The sequence below is a fragment of the Heptranchias perlo genome, chromosome 11 (assembly GCF_035084215.1).
Source record: "Heptranchias perlo isolate sHepPer1 chromosome 11, sHepPer1.hap1, whole genome shotgun sequence".
NCBI lineage: Eukaryota > Metazoa > Chordata > Chondrichthyes > Hexanchiformes > Hexanchidae > Heptranchias > Heptranchias perlo.
Window position 1 is genome coordinate 68,545,134 of NC_090335.1, and position 21,758 is coordinate 68,566,891.

Here is a 21,758-nt window from a genome sequence, read left to right on the forward strand (position 1 = left end):
ATTCTTTGGGAATTGGATAGTTGATTGAAAGAGAGGGGAATATTAAAAGAGGGCTTTGTGAGCAAGAGGAGGATTGGACTATGAGCCTCATGTGGATAGAATCACAGGCACGGACTTAAATGGATAGAATGGCCTGTTTCTGTGCTGCACATTCTATGATTCTATACAGCAGCTGATGAATTCTGTGGGATATCAAGCTAAATCAAGATGTGGAGATGCCGGTGATGGACTGGGGTTGACAATTGTAAACAATTTTATTACAAGCTTTCGGAGGCTTCCTCCTTCCTCAGGTCCTGAGGAAGGAGGAAGCCTCCGAAAGCTTGTAATTTTCAAATAAAATCGTTGGACTATAACTTGGTGTTGTAAAATTGTTTACAAAAGCTAAAATCAAGGTAGAGTCCATCAATGAAGGATGGAAGGTGGAAGATTCTATTTTTAAAATCACCAATAATATTCAAGAAAATGCAATGCTTGAATAATTGTTACCAGTAGTGAGCAGTATGGGGTTGGAGGGATTGTTTAAAAAGGTTACCATCATTGCCTGGGTATGTATTAATACATATTACAGTATCACAATTTTTTTTTTAAATGCTGCTTTCAGAAATAACCAACAGCAACTAAAAATAAATATAAACCATGTAATGTAAAACTATGCTAATTTATTAATACAAACAAAATGAGCATGGACACAAAATTTCCTGTTCCTACAAGTCACTTGAGATCCTCACTTACTTTAAGTGGAATCATGTGTGCCTCCCAATCATGGGCCTATCAGAAGTAACAGACCTGGAACAAAACCAAGGCTGCCAGAGTTTGGAAAGCTGAGGGCTTTGATCATTTCCCCATCTTTAATTTCCTACCACAGCAGGAATACACAACCATTGCCAATTCTACTTCCACTTCCAAGGACATATTGGTTTTAGGTACTTTTCTTCAATTTTTTTTCCCCCCAAAACAGAATTATTTGAAGGGGAGGGGAATAAAATGACAAAGGTAAAACTCAATGTTTCATCCTATTTAGAAATGCAAAAAATTACTGGTGAGCCATCAAATAGCAGCAAACAGAAGGCTGCTAAAACAGCAAAAAGGTGCAATGCTTTATAAGCAAAAACCCTAAGCCATTGCCTACGTAACTCTCACTATGTGCAGGCTGGTATCACAGTGAATTACAAGTCAACAAGAACCCCTTAAAACGTAAGTCACTCCAATTACAACTTGCCAGATGGATAAGTCCATCTTTGGAATAACTAAGTCGTCGCAAACAAAATTTCAGAGCTCATTTTCATTACGATTCAAATTGATAACCGGGCTACATCAAAACTCGGCTTATGACTCTCCCGAACTACGTGGCTTTGACAGCTGGCCATTTGACAGCCTCATTGTTTGAATCACATCTACTTCAGTGAGATGCTTCTGTTGAAGGCAGGCACGCTCACTAATGGAGACTTTGCCACATTCGAAAAGAGATAATTGGATTCTAGGCTTACAACTTTGTTCAATCCAAGATGTTACACAACTAGTATCCTACAACTCTACTGGACTAGATCATGTCAGGGTCAAGAGGCTCACACCGTTGGAGGGACAGTTCGAAGGCCGTCAGAAGGAACAGGCAGATAACCTGCTTCTAGGCTTCTGTCAATGCCATCCCTGAGCCTGTCACTAGGAGATGGGCAAGAGAACGTATCCCAACTTGTGCACCCTGTAGGGGAAACACAAGCTATATGCCTGTCCAACTGCACGGGCAAGATTGGGAAGTCACTGCATAAGCAATTATAGAGCAGAAATTCACATTTTACCTGTCACATAAAGCACTATCGGGTCCTGCTCTCCTCTGCCAAAACTGCTCACTGTTCCAGGACCATCCTGGAATTCAAAGATAACCCCCGGCTTCTCTTCACTACAAACCATCTTAAACCCCTCTCCCCTGCCACCTCCAACAAAAAGTGCGAAGAGCTCATGGAATTCTCTCACTAAAATTGAGACCATCCATTCAGCTGCCCCTGATGCTTCCCTCTCTTCCCTTAGCCCACTAAGCCAAATTTCCCCTACAATTCCCCCCTGCCCTAGCCCTGAACTCTCATCTTTCTCTAGGTTCTCTCCTATCTCCCCTCATGTCCCCTCCGAGCTCATTTTGACCGTGAGACCCACCTCATGCTTCTGCGACCCTGTTCCCACTAAACTGCTGACCACCCAACTTCCCTTCCTGGACCCCATGTTAGCTGATACTGTTAACAGTTCCCTCACCACAGGTACTGTCCCCCTCCCCTTCAAAGCTGCCGTCATCACCATCCCCACCCCCTCTGTCCTTGCAAACAACCGCCCCATTGCCAACCTCCCTTTCTTCGCCAATGTTCTTGAATGTGTAGTCGCCTCCCACATCCGTGCCCATCGTTCCCGTAACCCATGTTTGAATCCCTCCAATCAGGTTTCCGCTCCTGCCACGGTACAGAAACGGCCCTTATCAAAGTCACAAGTGACATCCTATGTGACCATCCTACTCCAACACCTCTCCTCTGTTGTCCACCTGGGTGGGACTGCGCTCGCCTGGTTCCATTCTTATCTATCCAGTCGTAGCCGGCGAATCACCTGCAGTGGCTTCTCTTCCCGCTCCGTTACCTCTGGAGTCCCCCAAGGATCTATCCTTGGCCCCCTCCTATTTCTCATCGACATGCTGCCCCTCAGCGACATCATCCAAAAGCACGTCAAATACGCTGACGACACCCAGCTCTACCTCACCACCACCTCTCTCGACCCCTCCACCGTCTCATTTGTCACACTGCTTGTCCAACATTGGATAAGCAAAAATTTCCTCCAACTAAATAATGGGAAGACTGAAGCCACTCTCTTTGGTCCCCGCTGCAAACTTCATTCATTAGCCACCAATTCCTTCTCTCTCCCTGGCCAATGTTTGAGACTGAACCAGACTGTTCGCAATCTTGGCGTCCTATATGACCTTGAGATGAGTTTCCGACCACAAGACTACCTACTTCCACCTCTATACCATCGCCCATCTCTGCCCCTGCTTCAGCTCATCTGCTGCTGAAACCCTCATCCATGCCTTTGTCACCTCTAGACTGGACTATTCCAATGGTCTCCTGACTGGCATCCCATCTTTCACCCTCCATAAACTTGGGCTCATCCAAAGCTCTGCTGCCTGTATCCCAACTCGCACCAAGTCCCGTTCTCCCATCACTCCTGTGCTCGCTGACCTAAATTGGCTCCCAGTCTGGGAACGCCTCGATTTTAAAATTCTCGTTTTCAAATCCCTCCATGGCCTCACCCCTCCCTATCTCTAACCTCATCCAGCCCTCCAAGATCTCTGCGTTCCTCCAATTCTTGCTTCTTGCACATCCCGATTTTAACCAGTCCACCATTGGCGGCCATGCCTTCAGCTGCCTAGGCCCTAAGCTCTGGAATTCCCTCCCTAACCCTCTCTACCTCTCTCCTCCTTTAAGACGCCACTTAAAACCTACCTCTTTGACCAAGCTTTTGGTCATTTGTCCTACTATCTCCTTATGAGGCGCGGTATGAAATTTTGTTTGATAACGCTCCGGTGAAGCCTTGGGACGTTTTACTACGTTAAAAGGTGCTATATAAATGCAAGTTGCTGTTGTCGCGTCTCCTCTGGCACTGTGACGGGAACGCAACACACACCGCGGCACCAAGAGAAAAAGCTTTATCCAATTCCAAGACTAAGAAACAAACCTACGAGAATCCTACCATAAACACACTGTTATACTCACCAAGTGTTGTTCCGATTTGATAACACTGGTAACATGACTCAGAGTAAGTGGAGATGAATGTGGACCCACTTTATCAATGGTGAGCTGGAACGAACTCTGCAAAAAAAAACGTGAATTCCCAATTATTTGACAACGAACCCCAAAGGCACATTATTAATCCATGGCAGCAGGGTTTCAGTATTGTCATTCGGCTTTTTTTTAATAAAAAAAGTTTCATTTGTACTCGTATGTTACAATGGAGAAAAAAAATTGCACTGAACAAACGTATAATATTGTGCTTCTTGGCAGAAGGGTCGAGAACCAGAGGATACAGATTTAAGATGATTAACAAAAGAACCAAAGCCAATATGAGGGAAAATAATTTTAAGCAGCAAGTTGATATGATCTGGAATGCGCCACCTGAAAGGATGGTGGAAGCAGTTTCAATTGTGGCTTTCAAAAAGGAATTGGATAAATACTTGCAGGGAAAAAGCAGGGCACTGGGTCTAATTGGATTGCTCTTACAAAGAGCCGGCACAGGCTCGATGGGCCAAATGACCTCCTTCTGTGTTGTAACCATTCTATGATTCTATCAATTAATTCCCTCAAATTTATTGCCAATTTGTAATCACTTGTACTGTACTCCCAGCATTGTATGGCTCATGCCACTTTCTCCAGACAGGTCCCATATTTGGAATGAGAAAAATCTAAGAAGTGGAAGCTAGATATGCTTCTGTGTCAGTTCACACAAATAAGCAATGAGAAACCGTGAGAAACACCTGCAGTACGAACACCGTGACTACAAGTGAACTTGCCGAACAGAGGTTCAATCCTACCCAGTAACGCGCACACACACTAGTTTAATAGACAATAGTTAACAGTGTGGTAAGTCTGTTCCTTGGACGCAGAAGTGTAAACAGATGGGAGCAGGGATGTGAAAAGGTTTGACGCTGGTACTGTTTGTGGACTTAAGAATATTTAAGTGCAGCAATGAAGCTTGCATTCCTGGCTTAAATAATGAAGGTTTGGCTTAGCGGTGGCAACGTTTGTGGTGTCTTGTGGAGGACATACCTGGCAACATCAGAGGTGGACATTGGTACAGATTCAGCCATCCAAGTCACAGGTCAACATTGTTTTGGACTACACAGAGTTCAGAACACAAAATGCAGCTCCCGTGCAATCTGCCTGCTGAAGAGTTTTACCACTGTACAAATATAAGCTTTGTGGAAAATGTAATGAAAGTGCCATGTAAGGGAGGGTTTCTTCGTATACTCTTCCTTTACAAAACAATGTAGCAACAAACAGGCATCAGTCCACATTCCAAGTCTAACAGTCACCACCAGTTCCCTTTAATGACCCCTATCCTTAACCTATTGACGAACTTTGACTCACCTTTTCCTCTGGCCCAATAGAACTCCTACATCTCCTCCACTGCTAAAGCTTCCTTCAAGCAGCTCTTTCTTCTTTCTTGCCAAACAAAGACTTACCTCCCACCCCCCAACAACCTATAAAGTCCAAGGGAGTTCAATATTTGTCCCATAGCTCCCCTCTCGCACTCCTAAATTGAAACTATTGTCTGAAGCCCCTCCTTCCCTCTGCCCCAACCTTGCAACGTTTCTCATCTTGCCCCATTTTAACAACACAACCGTCAATGCTCCTCTGAGCTTGATCCTCCTACACATCAAATATTCTGTCCTGCGTGCTCCTCCTTCATCCCCACAGTGCGGAAATGAATTCAGTCACAGTCTCCTATTCTAGCCTGGAGAAGTATATAGAAGATGAAGCTCCAAATATGCCACCTTGCAAGCTCTAGTCAGCCCCACTGTGTTGAAAACAACTGACTGCGTCATCTCTACTCCAACTCATTCCTTCCCAAAACTGTGAATTTCTGACCTCCCTCGAGCGATATTCAGGTTTGTAAAAGCTCCAGCTTGGCATGATCCAGTCACTACCTCCTGATTTAGCTGATCTTCTCTATTGTTCCTTTCAACCTTGGTGATCTTGGCCCTTCACCCCATTTTTATAAATTCAAGGCTCTGGTCCAAGCTTCTCTTTAATGTTTACATCATCCAATTAGAATACTACCAGGTATATCCACCTTTTCTCTGCATCGATTGGCCCACGCCTGGAGCTTGTATCCAATAATGCAATTGTACTATGGGCACTGTGTTACAACAGCTTTTGTGGTTTCAAAGCAATGCAGGGACCGACAGTACAGTTTTCAAACCTTCCTGTGAATACAGTCTGATCTTAATGCAAATTGTCTGACAAGTCAATTTAAAAAAAAAATTTCAAATCATCATCAGGGGTAGACTGTGTTGGGAACTATTCCTGGGGACACCCTGCAAATACTGACAGGCTCCTGGAACTCAACTTCCAAAATATATAGAGAGTCAACTACCTAAAGGAAGGCCATTATTGCAGAAAATGTTTCTTAGCATACAGCAACAAAACATGCTAGTAAGTCAACAAATACAGAAAAAAAAAAACAGAATACAGATGGTCAAGACTCTGTGCTCACAGCATGCAATATGCCCAGCCCCAGGACAGAAATCTGATGACCTACACAGGCTCCCTGGGATCCCATCATACACCCTAATGTGAAACCCTACAGGTTAAAAGCCTCAGCTACGAAGGGTCATTGGGGTCGGGAACAACTTTCCCCATATCTCAAAAACAATGAAGGACTGGGGATGGTGGGATTAGACACTACGGTTGTTTGAAAAAGACGGTGCGTTGCTTTCTTTTACAGCCCTGTTTTAGAGATGGAAATTTACTCACCCCAGTCAATAAGAAGTCATTTCCAATCATACCCTGTTATACATACGCATGAAAATATTACTGAATGGAAATACTGACTCAAGTAAGATGCATAACTGCAGTCTCTGCCATAACAAGGCTCGCTTTATTATCCAGCTCAAAAGTAGTTTCTGGAACTTGTCAAACTCGAGAATAAATAGGATATGGTGCACCCGACAGCCAGCAAAACACTAGAATTTAGATAAACATTCCTCGTAGGTCACAGTGGAATACTTGTAACAGCGTCTCAATGCAACACCATATTTCTGGAACATTCACATCAAAACCAAAATGCGTATTAATTCAAACTTGGACTGAAAGACATTTTTGGGAGCCCCTCTCTTCTCCCCCCTCATTTTGTATTCTCTCCTGAAGGCAGTAACTCATCCAGTGGTGCATCGGCCACAAGCATCGGTTATTCTCTGGCCTCCTGCCCAAGTGGCCACTCTTCAGGTGGGAGACCAGGTAATAAATGCGGACAGACTATTTTAAAAGACAGACTTGCATTTATATAGCGCCTTTCATGACGTCCCCAAAGCGCTTTACAGCCAATGAAGTACTTTTTGAAGTGTAGTCGCTGTTGTAATGTAGGAAACACGGCAGCCAACACAGCAAGCTCCCACAAACAGCAATGTGATAACGAAACAAGATAATCTGTTTTAGTGATGTTGGTTGAAGGATAAATATTGGCCAGAACACCAGGGAGAACTCCCCTGCTCTTCTTCGAAATAGTGCCACAGAATCTTTTACAACCACAAGAGGGCAGTTTAACATCTCATCTGAAAGACGGCACCTCCACCAGTGCAGCACTCCCTCAGCCTAGACTTGGTGCTCAGACTCTAGAGTGGGAATGGATTCTGCAACCTTCTGACTCAGAGACAAGAGTGTCACCAATGAGCCACTACTACTGACACAACAAGCAAGCCAATCCTCTCCTTACTGCATGTTTATACACATCCTAATTGCATCACTAATTGTATAGTCACCCACTGAAATCAGCTACCTCAGAACAAAGCAGGGATTGAAACTGGAACTCTCCTGCTCTGTAAGGTTCAGGACCACACCACATGGTTCATTTACTCGCAGAGCCATCAGGAGGTATGTATTTTCTGAAGTGCTACCACGTGAGAATTTTCACTGGTCCTGATTATCGAACCCAAATCAGCTTAGCTCAGTTAGTAGCACTCTTGCAGCTTTGATATCGCTCCTGTGAAGCACCTTGGGGGTCCCTTCTCTTTCTCCTCTCTTTTCTCCCCCGCAATGAAATACTGAATCCACATATATAACTGAACAAATACTGACCGCAGAGTTAAAACAAAAATCATTTCCTGGAAATCAAATTTTTAAAAAAACACAGGAAAAATACTGCAAACAAACACGAGGTCAGTTAGCACCCGAACACAAAAAGGTTCAGTGGGAGATGCCAATCATCAGAACTGGCAATGGGTTACACCCAAATGCTAACTAAGATATACCCCTCTCTTTCACCCTCAAACTTTGACTATACCCAATTTTGGCAGAACAGGCTTGAGGGGCTGAATGGCCCACTCCTGTTCCCATGTTCTTATACCTGTGGGGACAATATTGCATTTTTGCTCCTATAATCCTTGGGTTAATAGCTTACAGCTGAACCCCTTCATTACAATCAATATTTGTGCAATACAGGTACTTCAAACACAAATCCAATCCTAGGAGTCAGGTGACATGCATAAACCATTCTATACATAACACATTTCAACCCCTTAATTAAATTTCATACTTTATCTAAGCAGCCATTATTCTCTACATAATGCAGATGATTTTTTTTTTGTGTGTGTGTGCCTATCCTTTATGAACATAGGTTAATCTTTCCTTCACCAGTTTTCTGCCCCCACCTTCCCTCCCCCAATCCACATGTAACGACACCTGAAGGAACAGAGAGTCCGACCACCAACAATGCTGCACTAGGCCAGCCGAGACCGAGGCCCCACTCCACATTTCCCAGCAGCAGTGCAAGAGAAATCAGCAATTCGATTGGTTTTTGGGGAGGGGGGGGTATATGGACAACACAAAATAAACGTGTGGGCACATCACTTTGTAGCTTTGCATGGTGGCAATCCATATTCTTCAGCACTATCTCACGATTCTACTTTTTAAAATAAAGATTGAAAACCCAAAACTCCATACATAGCGCAAACCAACACCAAGGTTGAAAGCTGAGAGAAGGAGAAGAACAACAAGTGACACAGAAAATGCTGGAAATACTCAGCAGGCCAGGCAGCATCTGTGTAGAGAGAGAGATATAAGAGTTAATGGTTCAAGGTCGATGACCTTTCATCAGAACTGGAAGCAGTTAGAAATTTAAGACTTTATAATTTTAAAAGCCTATGAGTTCTAAGAGGAAGGGAAGACAGAGAGATCAGAAGTTAAGATCCTGGGAAAGAATAAATTAGAGTAGGCGACCCCGAGATTAATCCCCATTTCAATAGAACAAGGATACAGGGAGAAGAGGAAGCAGAACAGCATATTTGGATTTTAACCCACATTACATCACCTCTCCTGTAATCATCTCAAAACAAAATAATAGGAAAAATAAAAAGCAAAAAAACCCACAAGCTATAAAGAGTAGAAAGGCATTAGCAACAGGTTCCACATGTACGCCGATGACACCCAGCTCTACCTCACCACCACCTCTCTCGATCCCTCCACTGTCTGATTTGTCACAGTTTGTCCGACATCCAGTACTGGATGAGCCAAAATTTCCTCTAACTATTGGCAAGACCAAAGCCATTATCTTCGGTCCCCGCTACAAACTCCATCCTCTCCCTGGCCACTATCTAAGGCTGAACCAGACCGTTCGCAACCTAGGTTTCCTATTTGACTCTGAGATGAGCTTCCGACCCCATATCCACTCCATCACCAAGACCGCCTAATTCCACCTCAGCTCATCTGCCGCTGAAACTCTCATCCATGCCTGTGTTACCTCTAGACTTTACTATTTCAATGCTCTCCTGGCCAGCCTCCCATCTTTCACCCTCCATAACCTTGAGCTCATCCAAAATTCTGCTGCCCGTATCCTAAATGGAACCAAGTCCCGTTCAACCTGTGCTCGCTGACCTACAGTGGCTCCTGGTCCAGGAATGCCTCAATTTTAAAATTCTCATCCTTGTTTTCAAATCCCTCCATGGCCTCATCCCTATCTCTAACCTCTTCCAGCCCTACAACCCTCCTAGGTCTCTGCACTCCTCCAATTCTTGCCTCTGGCACATCCTGATTTTAATTACTCCACCACTGGCAGCTGTGCCTTCAGCTTCCTAGGCCCTAAGCTCTGGAATTCACCCCCTAAACCTCTCCAACTCTCTCTCCTCCTTTAAGATGCTCCTTAAAACCTACCTCTTTGACCAAGCTTTTGGTCACCTGTCCTAATATCTCCTTAAGTGGCTCAGGGTCAAATTTTGTTTGATAGCAATCCTGTGAAGCACCTTGGGGCATTTTACTATGTTAAAAGGCACTATATAAATGCAATTTGTTTCTGTAGAAAGATTAAGACAATTTGTAGATATCCAGAAATCACTCAAGTATCACAAAACTTTTATCTTGTGTATCATGTGAACTTCTCCATTGTGTTTTGTCAATAGAAAGAATAAGGAAACTTGCATTAATATAACATCCTTCATGTCAAGATGTTCCCAAGCACTTTACAGCCAATTAAGTACTTTTTGGAATGCATTAACTGTTGTAATGTAAGGAAATAAAACAGCCAACTTGCACACAGTAAGGTCCCACAAGCAGCAGAGATAAATGACAAGACAATCTGTTTCGGTGGTATTGGTTGAGGAACAAACATCGGCAAGGACACCAGGAAAACTCCCCTACGCTCCTTTGAATAGAACCATGGGATCTTTCACATCCAACTGGGAGGGCAGACGCCCCTGTTTAACATCTCATTTGAAAGAGAGTACTTCTGACAATGCAGCACTCCCTCAGCACAGCAATGAAGTGTCAGTCTAGGTTACATGCTGTAGTGGGGTTTGAGCCCACAACCTACTGACTCGAATACTGCACTGAGCCAAGCCGGCACTTAAGTTAAGGCTTACTTATTTGGCAAATTAACATTACAGCTTATTAGCTTAAATGCATTTTTTTTTCATAGCCAATTGGCATCAATGTATTATAGCAAAAATAAGACATCAGCCAATATAAATGTTGAGATGTCTTTGTTTCCTGCTGTTAATTCATCATTTCAAACTGCTCCTACCACCAGGGACATGACCTGTAAGTAGCAATATTTCATCCTAGTGTTATGCAGCTCATAAAATGTTCCCCCCATACTCAGCAGAAACTTGGAAGGACAAAAAAGTTTATAGATCATACTCTGGGTGTTAAAAACTGCATGAACATTTTGTGAATACACTAATACATTTCAACCAAAATCCTAGTGGAAACACTCCCACATATTCAGTTACCACAGATACTCACGTACAAGGTCACCCACACAAACCCTCCTCTACTTTCTAACCAAAAACACTTCAGTCACTATAGCTCCCCAGAGAGTTGGGAAATTTGATTTTAATGTGCACAGAATGTTCCACACGTTGCTATCAAGGGAAGGAGACCAAGGAATACTAGTGGTGTGTTTAGAATAGATTGAGCAGACCACAACAACAGGCATGTATGCTCTCCACAGTGAACTGCAGCACCCCCAATCACAATGACTCATAAAAAAACAAACGCTTTACTTGCAACCCCCAAATAGTGACCTACATTTCTGATCTCATATATGCACAATTCTCAATTTATAACAGAAAGGCTCAGTGTTCCGTAGGATGATGACCCCCTACTCAATACAAAAAACAAAAAGAACACAAATGTTGAAAATCTGCATTTGAAAAAAAACTGCAAATGCTTGACATACATCACAAGTCATGCAACATCAAAGAGTGCAAGACAGATCAACATTTCAGATCTAATGGTCCTGCCCAAAAGAAGTCTCATTATGTAGGTTAAACTCAAAATACACCACCCTACACATTCTTCCACATCCCTACAGTTTCACTGTCCTTAATTAAAGGCTCATCAAACTTATCACCTAACTTATTCACCCATCCACCAATCTTTCTCCTCCAGATATTGGCCAACTAGTTTGCACACCACCAACACCGTCAGCTTTTGTCGCAGTGAGGGAATCAGTTTTAGTATTGAGAGGATAACTCACCCCATTCTTTGTGGCTGCCTCGTTGAGTGCGGTGACCCAGGCTTTCTGCCACTCGCCGTTCCAGCTCTCCAAGGAGAGCAGCCAGGAGAGAAGAGCACCCGTCCCCTCGGAGGGATCACCGGGAGGAGAACCTGCTACCACCCCAGCCCTGGCCTTAGCCTTAACCTTAACCTTGCCCCAGGAAGCCCCCAAGACACGGTGAAGCCCGTACAGCACCAGTGTGAGGACTGAGGCCAAGAAAAGGGTGACAAGCCCAAACCACCTCACCACATCCAAGGGACTGGACTCCATCCCAGCACCCAAATCAGGCATGGCTGAAGCCAAAGCACAAACCAGCCCCAAGACAAGGCAGCAAATATATATATATATAAATAAATTAAACACTGCACATTTTAAAAATACATTAAATGGAAATATTATTTTCCTAAATTGGAGACACCATATTTTTTTTAAAATGGAGCAAAAAATTAGGGTTAAAGCTATGAAAATTAATGGGGGAAGCTTAGAAAATATATTAACGTTATTTTTATTTTTTAATACTATTTTAATTGTTACTTGGTGCTGCGGATTGATTGTGGGTTTTTTTCAGCCCTTACATTAATCTCTCTAGCACCCAGAGGCCTACACCGCAGTACTCAATCCCCGGCCTCAATTACTGACCTGACCAGATCAGCCCACCGGCACCTCTCACCCGCCCTCACTGCGAACGGGCAGGGCCCAGAACCGCCCACGCTCCCGATTCAACCGCTCGCAAGATTAAAGCGAGCAAATCCCCGACCGCGGGCAATCAGCCATCCACCTGCCCCCGTCCCAGCTCCCGCTCCCCCGCTCTCTGGGCATTTACTCAATGGCAGCAACAAGGGGGCGGGGCCCCAGCCACCCCCTCCCCCCGGGGCTTCTTAAAGCGGCACCGTCCCAGCAGGAGCCCCAAACCCACAGCATCAGTCTGACTGACTGTGGCCATCTACTGTCTGTCTGTCTGTCTGTCTGTCTGTCTGTGACTATCTATTTGTGTGTCCATCGAGACGCCGAGATTTGTGTGTGTGTGTGTCTATCTATTTATGACTATCTATTTGTGTGTCTATCTATCTATCTATCTATTTATGTGTGTGTGTCTATCTATCTATCTATTTATGTGTGTGTGTCTATCTATCTATCTATTTATGTGTGTGTGTCTATCTATCTATCTATTTATGTGTGTGTGTCTATCTATCTATCTGCGTGTCTATCTATTTGTGTGTCTATCTATCTATCTATCTATCTATCTATTTGTGTGTGTATCTATCTGCGTGTCTATCTATTTGTGTGTGTATCTATCTATCTATCTATTTATGTGTGTGTGTCTATCTATCTATCTGCGTGTCTATCTATTTGTGTGTCTATCTATCTATCTATCTATTTGTGTGTGTATCTATCTGCGTGTCTATCTATTTGTGTGTGTATCTATCTATCTATCTGCGTGTCTATCTATTTGTGTGTCTATCTATCTATCTATTTGTGTGTGTATCTATCTGCGTGTCTATCTATTTGTGTATGTATCTATCTATCTGCGTGTCTATCTATTTGTGTGTCTATCTATCTATCTATCTATTTGTGTGCATGTGTGTGTCTATCTATCTATCTATCTATGACTATCTATTTGTGTGTGTATCTATCTATCTGCGTGTCTATCTATTTGTGTGTGTGTCTAATTATTTGTGTTTACCTACCTATCTATCTATCTACGGTCCCTAAGGGGATCACGGGAAATGGGGATCAGGTGGGAAAGTTGCGTTGAGGTCGAAGATCAGCCATGATCTTATTGAATGGCGGAGCAGGATCGAGGGGCCGTATGGCCTACTCCTGCTCCTATTTCTTATGTTCGTTTGTTCTATCTAGCTATGTGTCTATCTATCTATCTATCTGTGTCGATCTATTTATCTATGAGTCCATCTCCTATCTATGGCATCAGCTGTGGCTTAGTTAGTAGCACTCTCGCCTCTAAGAAGGTTGTGCGTTCAAGTCTCACTCCAGTGACTCGAGCACATAATCCAGGCTGACACTCCAGTGTGGTACTAAAGAAGTGCTACACTGTCGGAGGTACCATCTTTTGGCTGAGATGTTAAACCGAGGCCCCGTCTGCCCTCTCAGGTGGATAGAAAAGATCCCATGGCACTATTTGAAGAAGAGCAGGGGAGTTCTCCCTGGTGTCCTGGCCAATATTTATCCCTCAACCAACATCACTAAAACAGATTATCTGGTCATTATCACATTGCTGTTTCTGGGTCCTTGCTGTGTGCAAATTGGCTGCCACGTTTACAACAGTGACTACACTTCAAAAGTACTTCATTGGCTGTAAAGCACTTTGGGACGTCCTGAGGTTGTGAAAGACACGATATAAATACAAGTCTTTCTTTCTTTCTGTGCATCTGTCTGCCTATTTATTTATCTGTGTGTCGGTCTCTCTATCATTCTGTTTGTCTCCCTATCTGTCTGTCTGCCTGTCTGTCAATCCATCTGCATCCTATGTATCTGCAATTTATCCATGTGTCTGCATGTCAGAAGAGATGTTTCCTGTCTGCCTTTTCTGGTATGGCAATATTCAGAGAAGAGCAGGGAGTTTTTCTAAGGTCATGGCCAACATTCCTCCTTCAGCCAACACCACCAAAAACATTACTATGCACAAAATAGCTGCTGCATTTGTCTATATAACAATTGTAAGTGCACTTCATAGTTACTGTTTGTGAAGTGTTTTGAAATACATCTGAAAGATTTGATTAGACATTATATAAATGTTCATTTGTTTCTAACCATCGGCCTCTTACTCCATGACACAGAGCACTGGAGGTCCAATGTGTTTGTGTTCCTACACTGTTTATATTATCAATCTTAAAGGTTAAGTGTATTACTGCCACTTAGCACATGCTATCTGCTGTGGTGTGTAATGTTTAATTAGTCCGGAGATGACATTCACTGACGTCAGTTAAATAAAATTTATTTGTCAATGAAAATAATCATATCTGTCAGTAGAGTACAATACAAAGTGGTTATCCTTTTTAAGAATGATGATTAGAAGTAATAGGCACAATTAGGGGAAAGAATTAGCTTATTGGCTGTGTTATGGTTTGGAGAACAGGGGTTTAGGAGATGGAAAGAGACTAGTTTCACTGATATACAAGAGAAACAATACAAAATGCAGAAGAGACCCTTCTAAGAATAAATTATTGACATAGATAGCAACTTTCTAACATGGGCCAGAGGGTTCGAGGATAATTTTTCTCTCTCTCCAAAAAAACCCACCACATGCGTTGATAAATGAATGAATCTTATAGAGTACAATATATGGAAACATTTTGAAATTGCACAATCATCATTGTTGTCGAAGCTTATTTTTTTCAGTGATGGTTGGGCTAGGGACAAATCTTTCATTTCATAGCTGCATCCTGCAGCATGGTGTGCATTTTACTATCGATTGGCTGGGAGTTCGGCTGTTAACATACAAGAGCAGACTATCAATCAATGGAAGCAGTGCAGAGAAGAGTCACGGAGCTGAACCTCAGTGTCGGGGGTCTGAGTTTGAGGAAAGACTGGAGAGATGTGGGCTTTTCAGCCTGGAATGGAGTGTCTGAAAAATGATCTTATAAACGTATGTAACAATGACAACTTGCATTTATATAGTGCCTTTAATGTAGAAAAACACCCCGAGGCACTTCACAGACCTGTAATCAAAAATTAAATGGGCACCAAGACAAAGAAGGTGATTTTGGGAGAGGTGACCAAAAGCTTGGTCAAAGAGATGGGTTTTAAACAGGGTCTTAAAGGAGGTCAGAGAGGTAGTGAGGCGGAGGGGTTTAGGGAGGGAATTCCTGAGCATGGGGCCTAGGTGACTGAAGGCAGAACTGCCAATGGAGGGGGGATGCACAAGTGGCCGGATTCAAAGGAATGGAGAGTTCAGGGGCAGTTGTAGTGCTGGAGGAAGTTACAATGATAGGGCAGAGGTGAGGGATATAAACATAAAGTTGAAAATTTTAAATTTGAACATGGGGGTGAAGGTGATGGAGAGTTTGTGCAGGATAGGATATAGGCAGCAGAGTGTTGGATAGCTGAACTTTATTATAGAGAGTGCATGATGGGAGGCCAACCAGGAGGGCATTGGTATAGTCAATTCTGGAGTTGACAAAGACATGGGTGAGGATTTCTCCAGCAGATGAGCTGACTTAGGGGTGGAGGTAGACGTAGGCAGTCTTTATGATGGAAAGAATATTGGGTCGGAAGCTCAGTTCAAGGTTGAATAGGGTGCCAAAGTTGCAAACAGTCTGAGAAAGTGGCCGGGGTGGGGGATGGAATTGGTGGCAAGGGTGTGGAATTTGTGGCGGGGGCTGAAGATGATGCCTTCAGTCTTCCCAATGTTTTACTGGAAGAAATTGTGGCTCATCCAAGACTGGATATCGGACAAGCCAACTGACAAGACAGAGGCAGTGGAGGGGTCAAGGGCGATAGAAACATAGGAACAGCAGTAGGCCATTTAGCCCCTCGAGCCTGTTCCGCCATTCAATGAGATCAAGGCTGATCTGTGACCTAACTCCATATACCCACCTTAGCCCCATATCCCTTAATACCTTTGGTTAACAAAAATCTATCACTCTCAGATTTAAAATAACAACTGAATTAGCATCAACTGCCGTTTGCAGAAGAGAGTTTCAAACCAGTACACCCTTTGCTTGTAGAAGTGTTTCCTAACTTCATTGCTATAAGTCCTGGCTCTAATTTTTAGACTATGTCCCCTAGTCTTAGACTCCCCAACCAGTGGAAATAGTTTCTCTCTATCTACCCTATCAGTTCCCCTTAATATCTTGAAAACTTCAATCAAATCACCCCTTAATCTTCTAAATTCCAGGGAATACAACCCTAGTTTGTGTAATCTCGCCTCGAAATTTAACCCTTGGAGTCCAGGTATCATTCTGGTAAATCTACACTGCACTCCCTCCAAGGCCAATATATCCTTCCTAAGGTGCAGTGCCCAGAACTGAACACAGTACTCCAGGTGTGGTCTAACCAGGGCTTTGTATAGCTCTGGCATAACTTCTATCCGCCTTGTATTCTAGATATAAAGGCCAGCATTCCATTAGCCTTTTTGATTATTTTCTGTACTTGTCCATGACATTTTAATGATCTATGTACGTGGACCCCTAAGTCTCTTTGGACCTCCACTGTTCCGAGCTTTTCACCATTTAGAAAATACTCTGTTCAATCCTTTTTAGGTCCAAAGTTGATAACCTCACACTTGCCTACATTGAAATCCAGTTGCCACGGTTTTGCCCATTCACTTAATCTATTAATATCTCACTGTAATTTTATGCTTCCATCTACACTGCTTACAATGCTGCCTATCTTTGTGTCATCGGCAAACTTGGATCTGTGACTCTCTATCCTGTCATCTAATTAATAAATACAATGAATAGTTGAGGCCCCAACACAGATCCCTGTGGGACACCACCAGTTGCATCCAGCCAATTTGAGTACCTTCCCATTATCCCTACTCTCTGTCTCCTGTCGCTCAGCCATTTTGCTAACTAAGTCAATAATTTGCCCTCAATTCCATGAGCTTCAACTTTAGCTAACAATCTCTTATGAGGGACTTTATCGAATCCCTTCTGGAAGTCCATATAAACAACATCCATAGACATTCCCCTGTCCATTACTTTAGTCACCTTTTCAAAAAATTCAATCAAGTCGTCAGGCATGACCTATGCTTTACAAATCCATGCTGGCTCTCTCTGATCAGCTGAAAATTTTCAAGGTGTTCAGTCACTCTTTCCCTAATTATAGACTCCAGTAATTTCCCCACAACAGATGTTAGGCTAACTGGTCTATAATTCCCTGGTTTCCCTCTCTCACCTTTCTTAAATAACGGAGTGACATGTGAAATTTTCCAATCTAAAGGAACGGTCCCTGAATCAAGAGAACTTTGGAAGATTATAGTTCGGGCATTGCAGTGTTCTCACTTACTTCCTTTAAAACCCTGGGATGGAAACCATCTGGTCTTGGGAATTTGTCACTCTTTAGTGCCATTATTTTCTTGATGGTGAAGGGTAGAGCTGGGTGTGGTCAGCATACATGTGGAAGCAGATAATGTCACCATCGGGGATTGACTAACAATTTCTAGTCATTCAGGAGACATCAAGCACCTCAGTGTTAGTACAGTTCTTTGATATCTGCTAGTCTTTGAAGAGAGGCACAGACACCAGGGGCCCAATATTAGGAGGGCGGCGGGTTGGCAGCGGGGGGTCGACTGGGCACGTGGGTAACGCGCCCAGTGAAATCAGGGTGCTCCGCGTGCAATCGCAGCTTGATTGAAGGTACTTACCTTTGCTTCCGGGTTTCGCGCTGGAAAGCTGCGCAGGCGCATCATAGGCTGTCAGCTGGAGGAGCCCTATTTAAAGGGGCAGTCCTCCACTGACTGATGCTGCAGAAAATAGGCAAAATGCAGCATGGAGCAGCCCAGGGGGAAGGCTGCTCCCAGGTTTAATGATGCCTCACTCCAAGTCTTATTGGATGGGGTGAGGAGGAGGGGGAGGACAGAGATCTTCTCCCCGGTGGGCGGGAGGAAGTGGCCTGCCTCTGCTACCAAGAAGGCCTGGCTCGAGGTGGCAGAGGAGGTCACCAGCACCACCAACATATCGCCCACCTGCATACAGTGCAGGAGGCGCTTCAATCATCTAAATAGGTCAGCCGAAGTGAGTACACTTACTCATTCCCCTACACTCCGTCTGCCACATCACTGTCCCCACCCCACATCTCCTTCTGCACAGCCAACACTACTCTGTCACATCACCCCTCACACCCACTCAAAGCTCATCCTCATCTTACCTGCATTTACTCACCTCGCCAGTACTCATCCCACCACTACCACTCAACCCAATCCTCATACAATCTCATGGCTCTATCTCATACTCACCCTCTCATGCATCTCTTCCATGGTCAGCCTCACTCAACCTGCCACTACCTGTGCTGCAGCCACAGGGCATGCATCACATATGTGCAGTAGGAAGCGTAAGGCAAACGTGTCGTGACCATGAAGGGGATGCACAAGGGTGTTTGAGGGTTTGTCATGGTTTTTACTTATATTTGATTTCTGATCAACTCACATTACATATTATATTGGCACCACTACTGCCACGTCTTTGTGAATCTTGTCTGGTTTGTGCAATAATGCCTTTCCTGAGGATCACAATGAAGACCCACAACTGATGACACCCATTGTGTCACTGCAGAGTGGGTGTAGGTGTATTTGCAGGGCTCTTTTGTGCAGACGACTGAGAGACGCTGGCGATGTCCCCGGTGGCACCCTGGAAGGATCCGGAGAAGTTGTTGGGGGCAGTGGTGACTTTGACAGCGACAGGTAAGAAGATGGTGCTCGGGCCAACCGGGGGCAGCTCGGCATGAAGGAGGCTGCAGATGTCCACGACTACATGTCGAGTGACTCTGAGCCTCCGTGTGCACTGCTGCTCAGAGAGGTCCAGGAAGCTGAGCCTCGGTCTGTGGACCCTGTGGCGAGGGTAGTGACCTCTGCGACACATCTCTCTCTGCGGTTGCCCTCCCTCCTGCTGTGCAGGTGGATGTGTCACAGCACTGTGTTGTGGAGCTCCACGTGTCAGAGGTGGATGGCGAGGCTGGTGAGGCTGGTGATGCTGTTCGCCCTCCGAGGAGGTCATGACTGCAGCTACGGCGGCCCCCAACTGGAAGATGTACATCTGAGGGGGTCCGCAAGGTAGGTAAATGTGTCTGGACATCGGGGTAAGTGTGCAAGTTTGTGAATTTTCTTGTCAGGAGGAGGGTGGTGGAGGCCAAACTTTGTCCAAAGTGACAGAGTGGCCTCCTGCAATGAGTGAGGGTCTCCCCCCCACCCCCCCACCTGTCAAATGGACCTTTGCAGCTGCCACAGGCTGATGGCTGCAACACGTCCATTTCAACTGGGAGTGTTTCCCCCAGTACGGGAAACTGTCCCAGTTGAGATGAAAATCCCATCCCTGCTAAAATATCAGGTCAATCAGGTCTGCTAACGACCTGAAGTATCTAAATAATTACCTTAAGTGGCATCCCGCCGGCTTTAATTGCCGGTGGGAGTCCCACATGCGGGGGCTGCGTGCGCATGTCAGCGCGTCACTGGGGAACCCAGAAGTGGGCGGGTTGGAGCCGGGCTCCGGACCCGCCCCGGGAATCCCCGATTTTCGGAGCCCCCCCCCGCCACGAACCCGCCGGCTCGGGGGTCCGAAAATCGAGCCCCAGAAGTGAGTTAAGCAGCAAAAAGCCTGTAAAAGGAGTCAAGGCAGCAGAAAGGGAGAAATAACCCCTGCACTATTGGCAGGACAGACAGCAAAGTGAATCTATCTTTCTTTGTTAAGTAAGAATCCCATCAAGTGGGCGCGTATATACATGTTCTTTATTTTTGTAATGGTACACAGACAAAAGTTGAACTGGTTGTGCCAAGTGACTTTCAGCATACTCAAGTGTTCTGAATGTACTGTCTACTGTTAAATAAAGCAGCTTACGAACTGGACCAAACAGCACCTCATCTAGAGTTAACTCAATGATTCAAGGAGTACACACGCTTAGAACACTAGGATCTGGTCCAGATCACAAGGGAGTTTCATTGTTACATTTCTGGGTCCTGCTACTGCGCTAGCAGACACGGGGCAGTGGGAGTCAACTTCCATTTTAAAAAAAAAAGCAGGTAACCTGCTCACTTAAGGGAGTGACTGATACTAATGAACCAGCGTTAAATATTTTTTATATGGTTAAACGCATAAACATTTGTGCTGTAAACTTATATGGTTCTATGCAGGGCTATTGGGAGAAAGCTCTGGCAAAGAGCTGACAAAGACATGATGGGCTGAATGGCCTTTTGTGCTGTAAACACCTGTTATTCTATATAGTTAAAATTACAATTTGGGTGTCAGATTTTTACAGAATCACTATGTTGGACGTTTCAACCTTTTCAGATAAAAGAAAAAATATTTTTGCATAAATTTTATATGCAAAATTATCTTTGTGAAATACACATTCTAAGTACAGTAGTGTAATGGCCGTGGTACTGGATTGCATCCACAGGTTGTAAATTTATAATCCCGGAATAGCGAGTTATGAAATTGAATTCAATAATTTGTGGGCTCGCACCAGAAAATAAACATGAAAACTGTCAGATTGTTGTAATAACCAACAGGTTCATGAATGTCCGTCAGGGAAGAGAACCTGCCACCCTTATCTGGCCTACATGTGACACCTGTCCTGCGCTACATGGTTGTTCTGAATGCCATCCCAATGCACAATTGCTTCAAGGGAATTGGATGTCTACTTGAAAAAGAGCCATTTGCAGGGCCATGAGGAAGGAGGAGGGGAGTGGGACCATTGGACAGCTCTTTCAAAGAGCCGGCGTAGGCACGATGGGCCGAATGGCCACCTTCTGTGCTGTAAGAGTCTATGATTCCAAGAAGGTAACTCACTACCAGCCTCTCAGGGCAACTAGGGATGGGCAATGAATGTGGTCTTGCTAACTTCCTGAGAACAAATTTTAAAAATCAAATTTAGGGAGTTTATAAATATTCAGCTAAACCTGATATTGAATTAGTGCCTTACTCTGACCTCCAGTTATTTGTTATTCTTTTTTTAGTTGTGCATAGGCTCATAAGATAATAATTGCGTGGATTACCAAGTTTTGCACTGGTTTGTCACGTTTCCAGATTTTCTGACCATTTTTCCTAAGAAACGATTTGAAACAAAATGAGTTATTTTCAAGTGTTGGGTTTTAGAAGAAGGTGGGTTTGCCCACGTTTAAAAAGGAAAACCATCGGTGGCAGGCATTTGGAAAATGTTTATTGAAGCCGACCTTCGGGGGAATTTTAAAAGCCCCCCCCCCGCATGACGGTGGGAGTGGGTCAGGGAGGGGTTAAAATTTTTAAATTGCGTAACGCGTACCCGCCTGCCACCATTTTTACGGCGGCGGACTGCAAGCCGTGTCTGTGTCCCGCTCTCGCGAGGTGGGACAATTCATTCTAATATTTAAA

General features: G+C 44.3%; 1 protein-coding gene across 2 annotated transcripts in view; it reads right to left on the minus strand.

Moving 5' to 3' along the window:
• Positions 1-12,542, minus strand: part of LOC137327473 (C2 domain-containing protein 2) — a 48,689-nt gene extending 36,147 nt beyond the window's left edge. For both annotated transcript variants that reach the window (XM_067993335.1, XM_067993334.1), the window contains exons 1-2: positions 11,716-12,542; positions 3,744-3,839 (exon numbers count right to left, since the gene is read on the minus strand). In XM_067993335.1, coding sequence (XP_067849436.1) covers positions 3,744-3,839; positions 11,716-12,027 — 408 coding nt within the window. In that variant the 5' untranslated portion in view covers positions 12,028-12,542. The remainder of the gene's footprint in view (positions 1-3,743; positions 3,840-11,715) is intronic.
• Between the last annotated feature and the right edge of the window lie 9,216 nt (positions 12,543-21,758).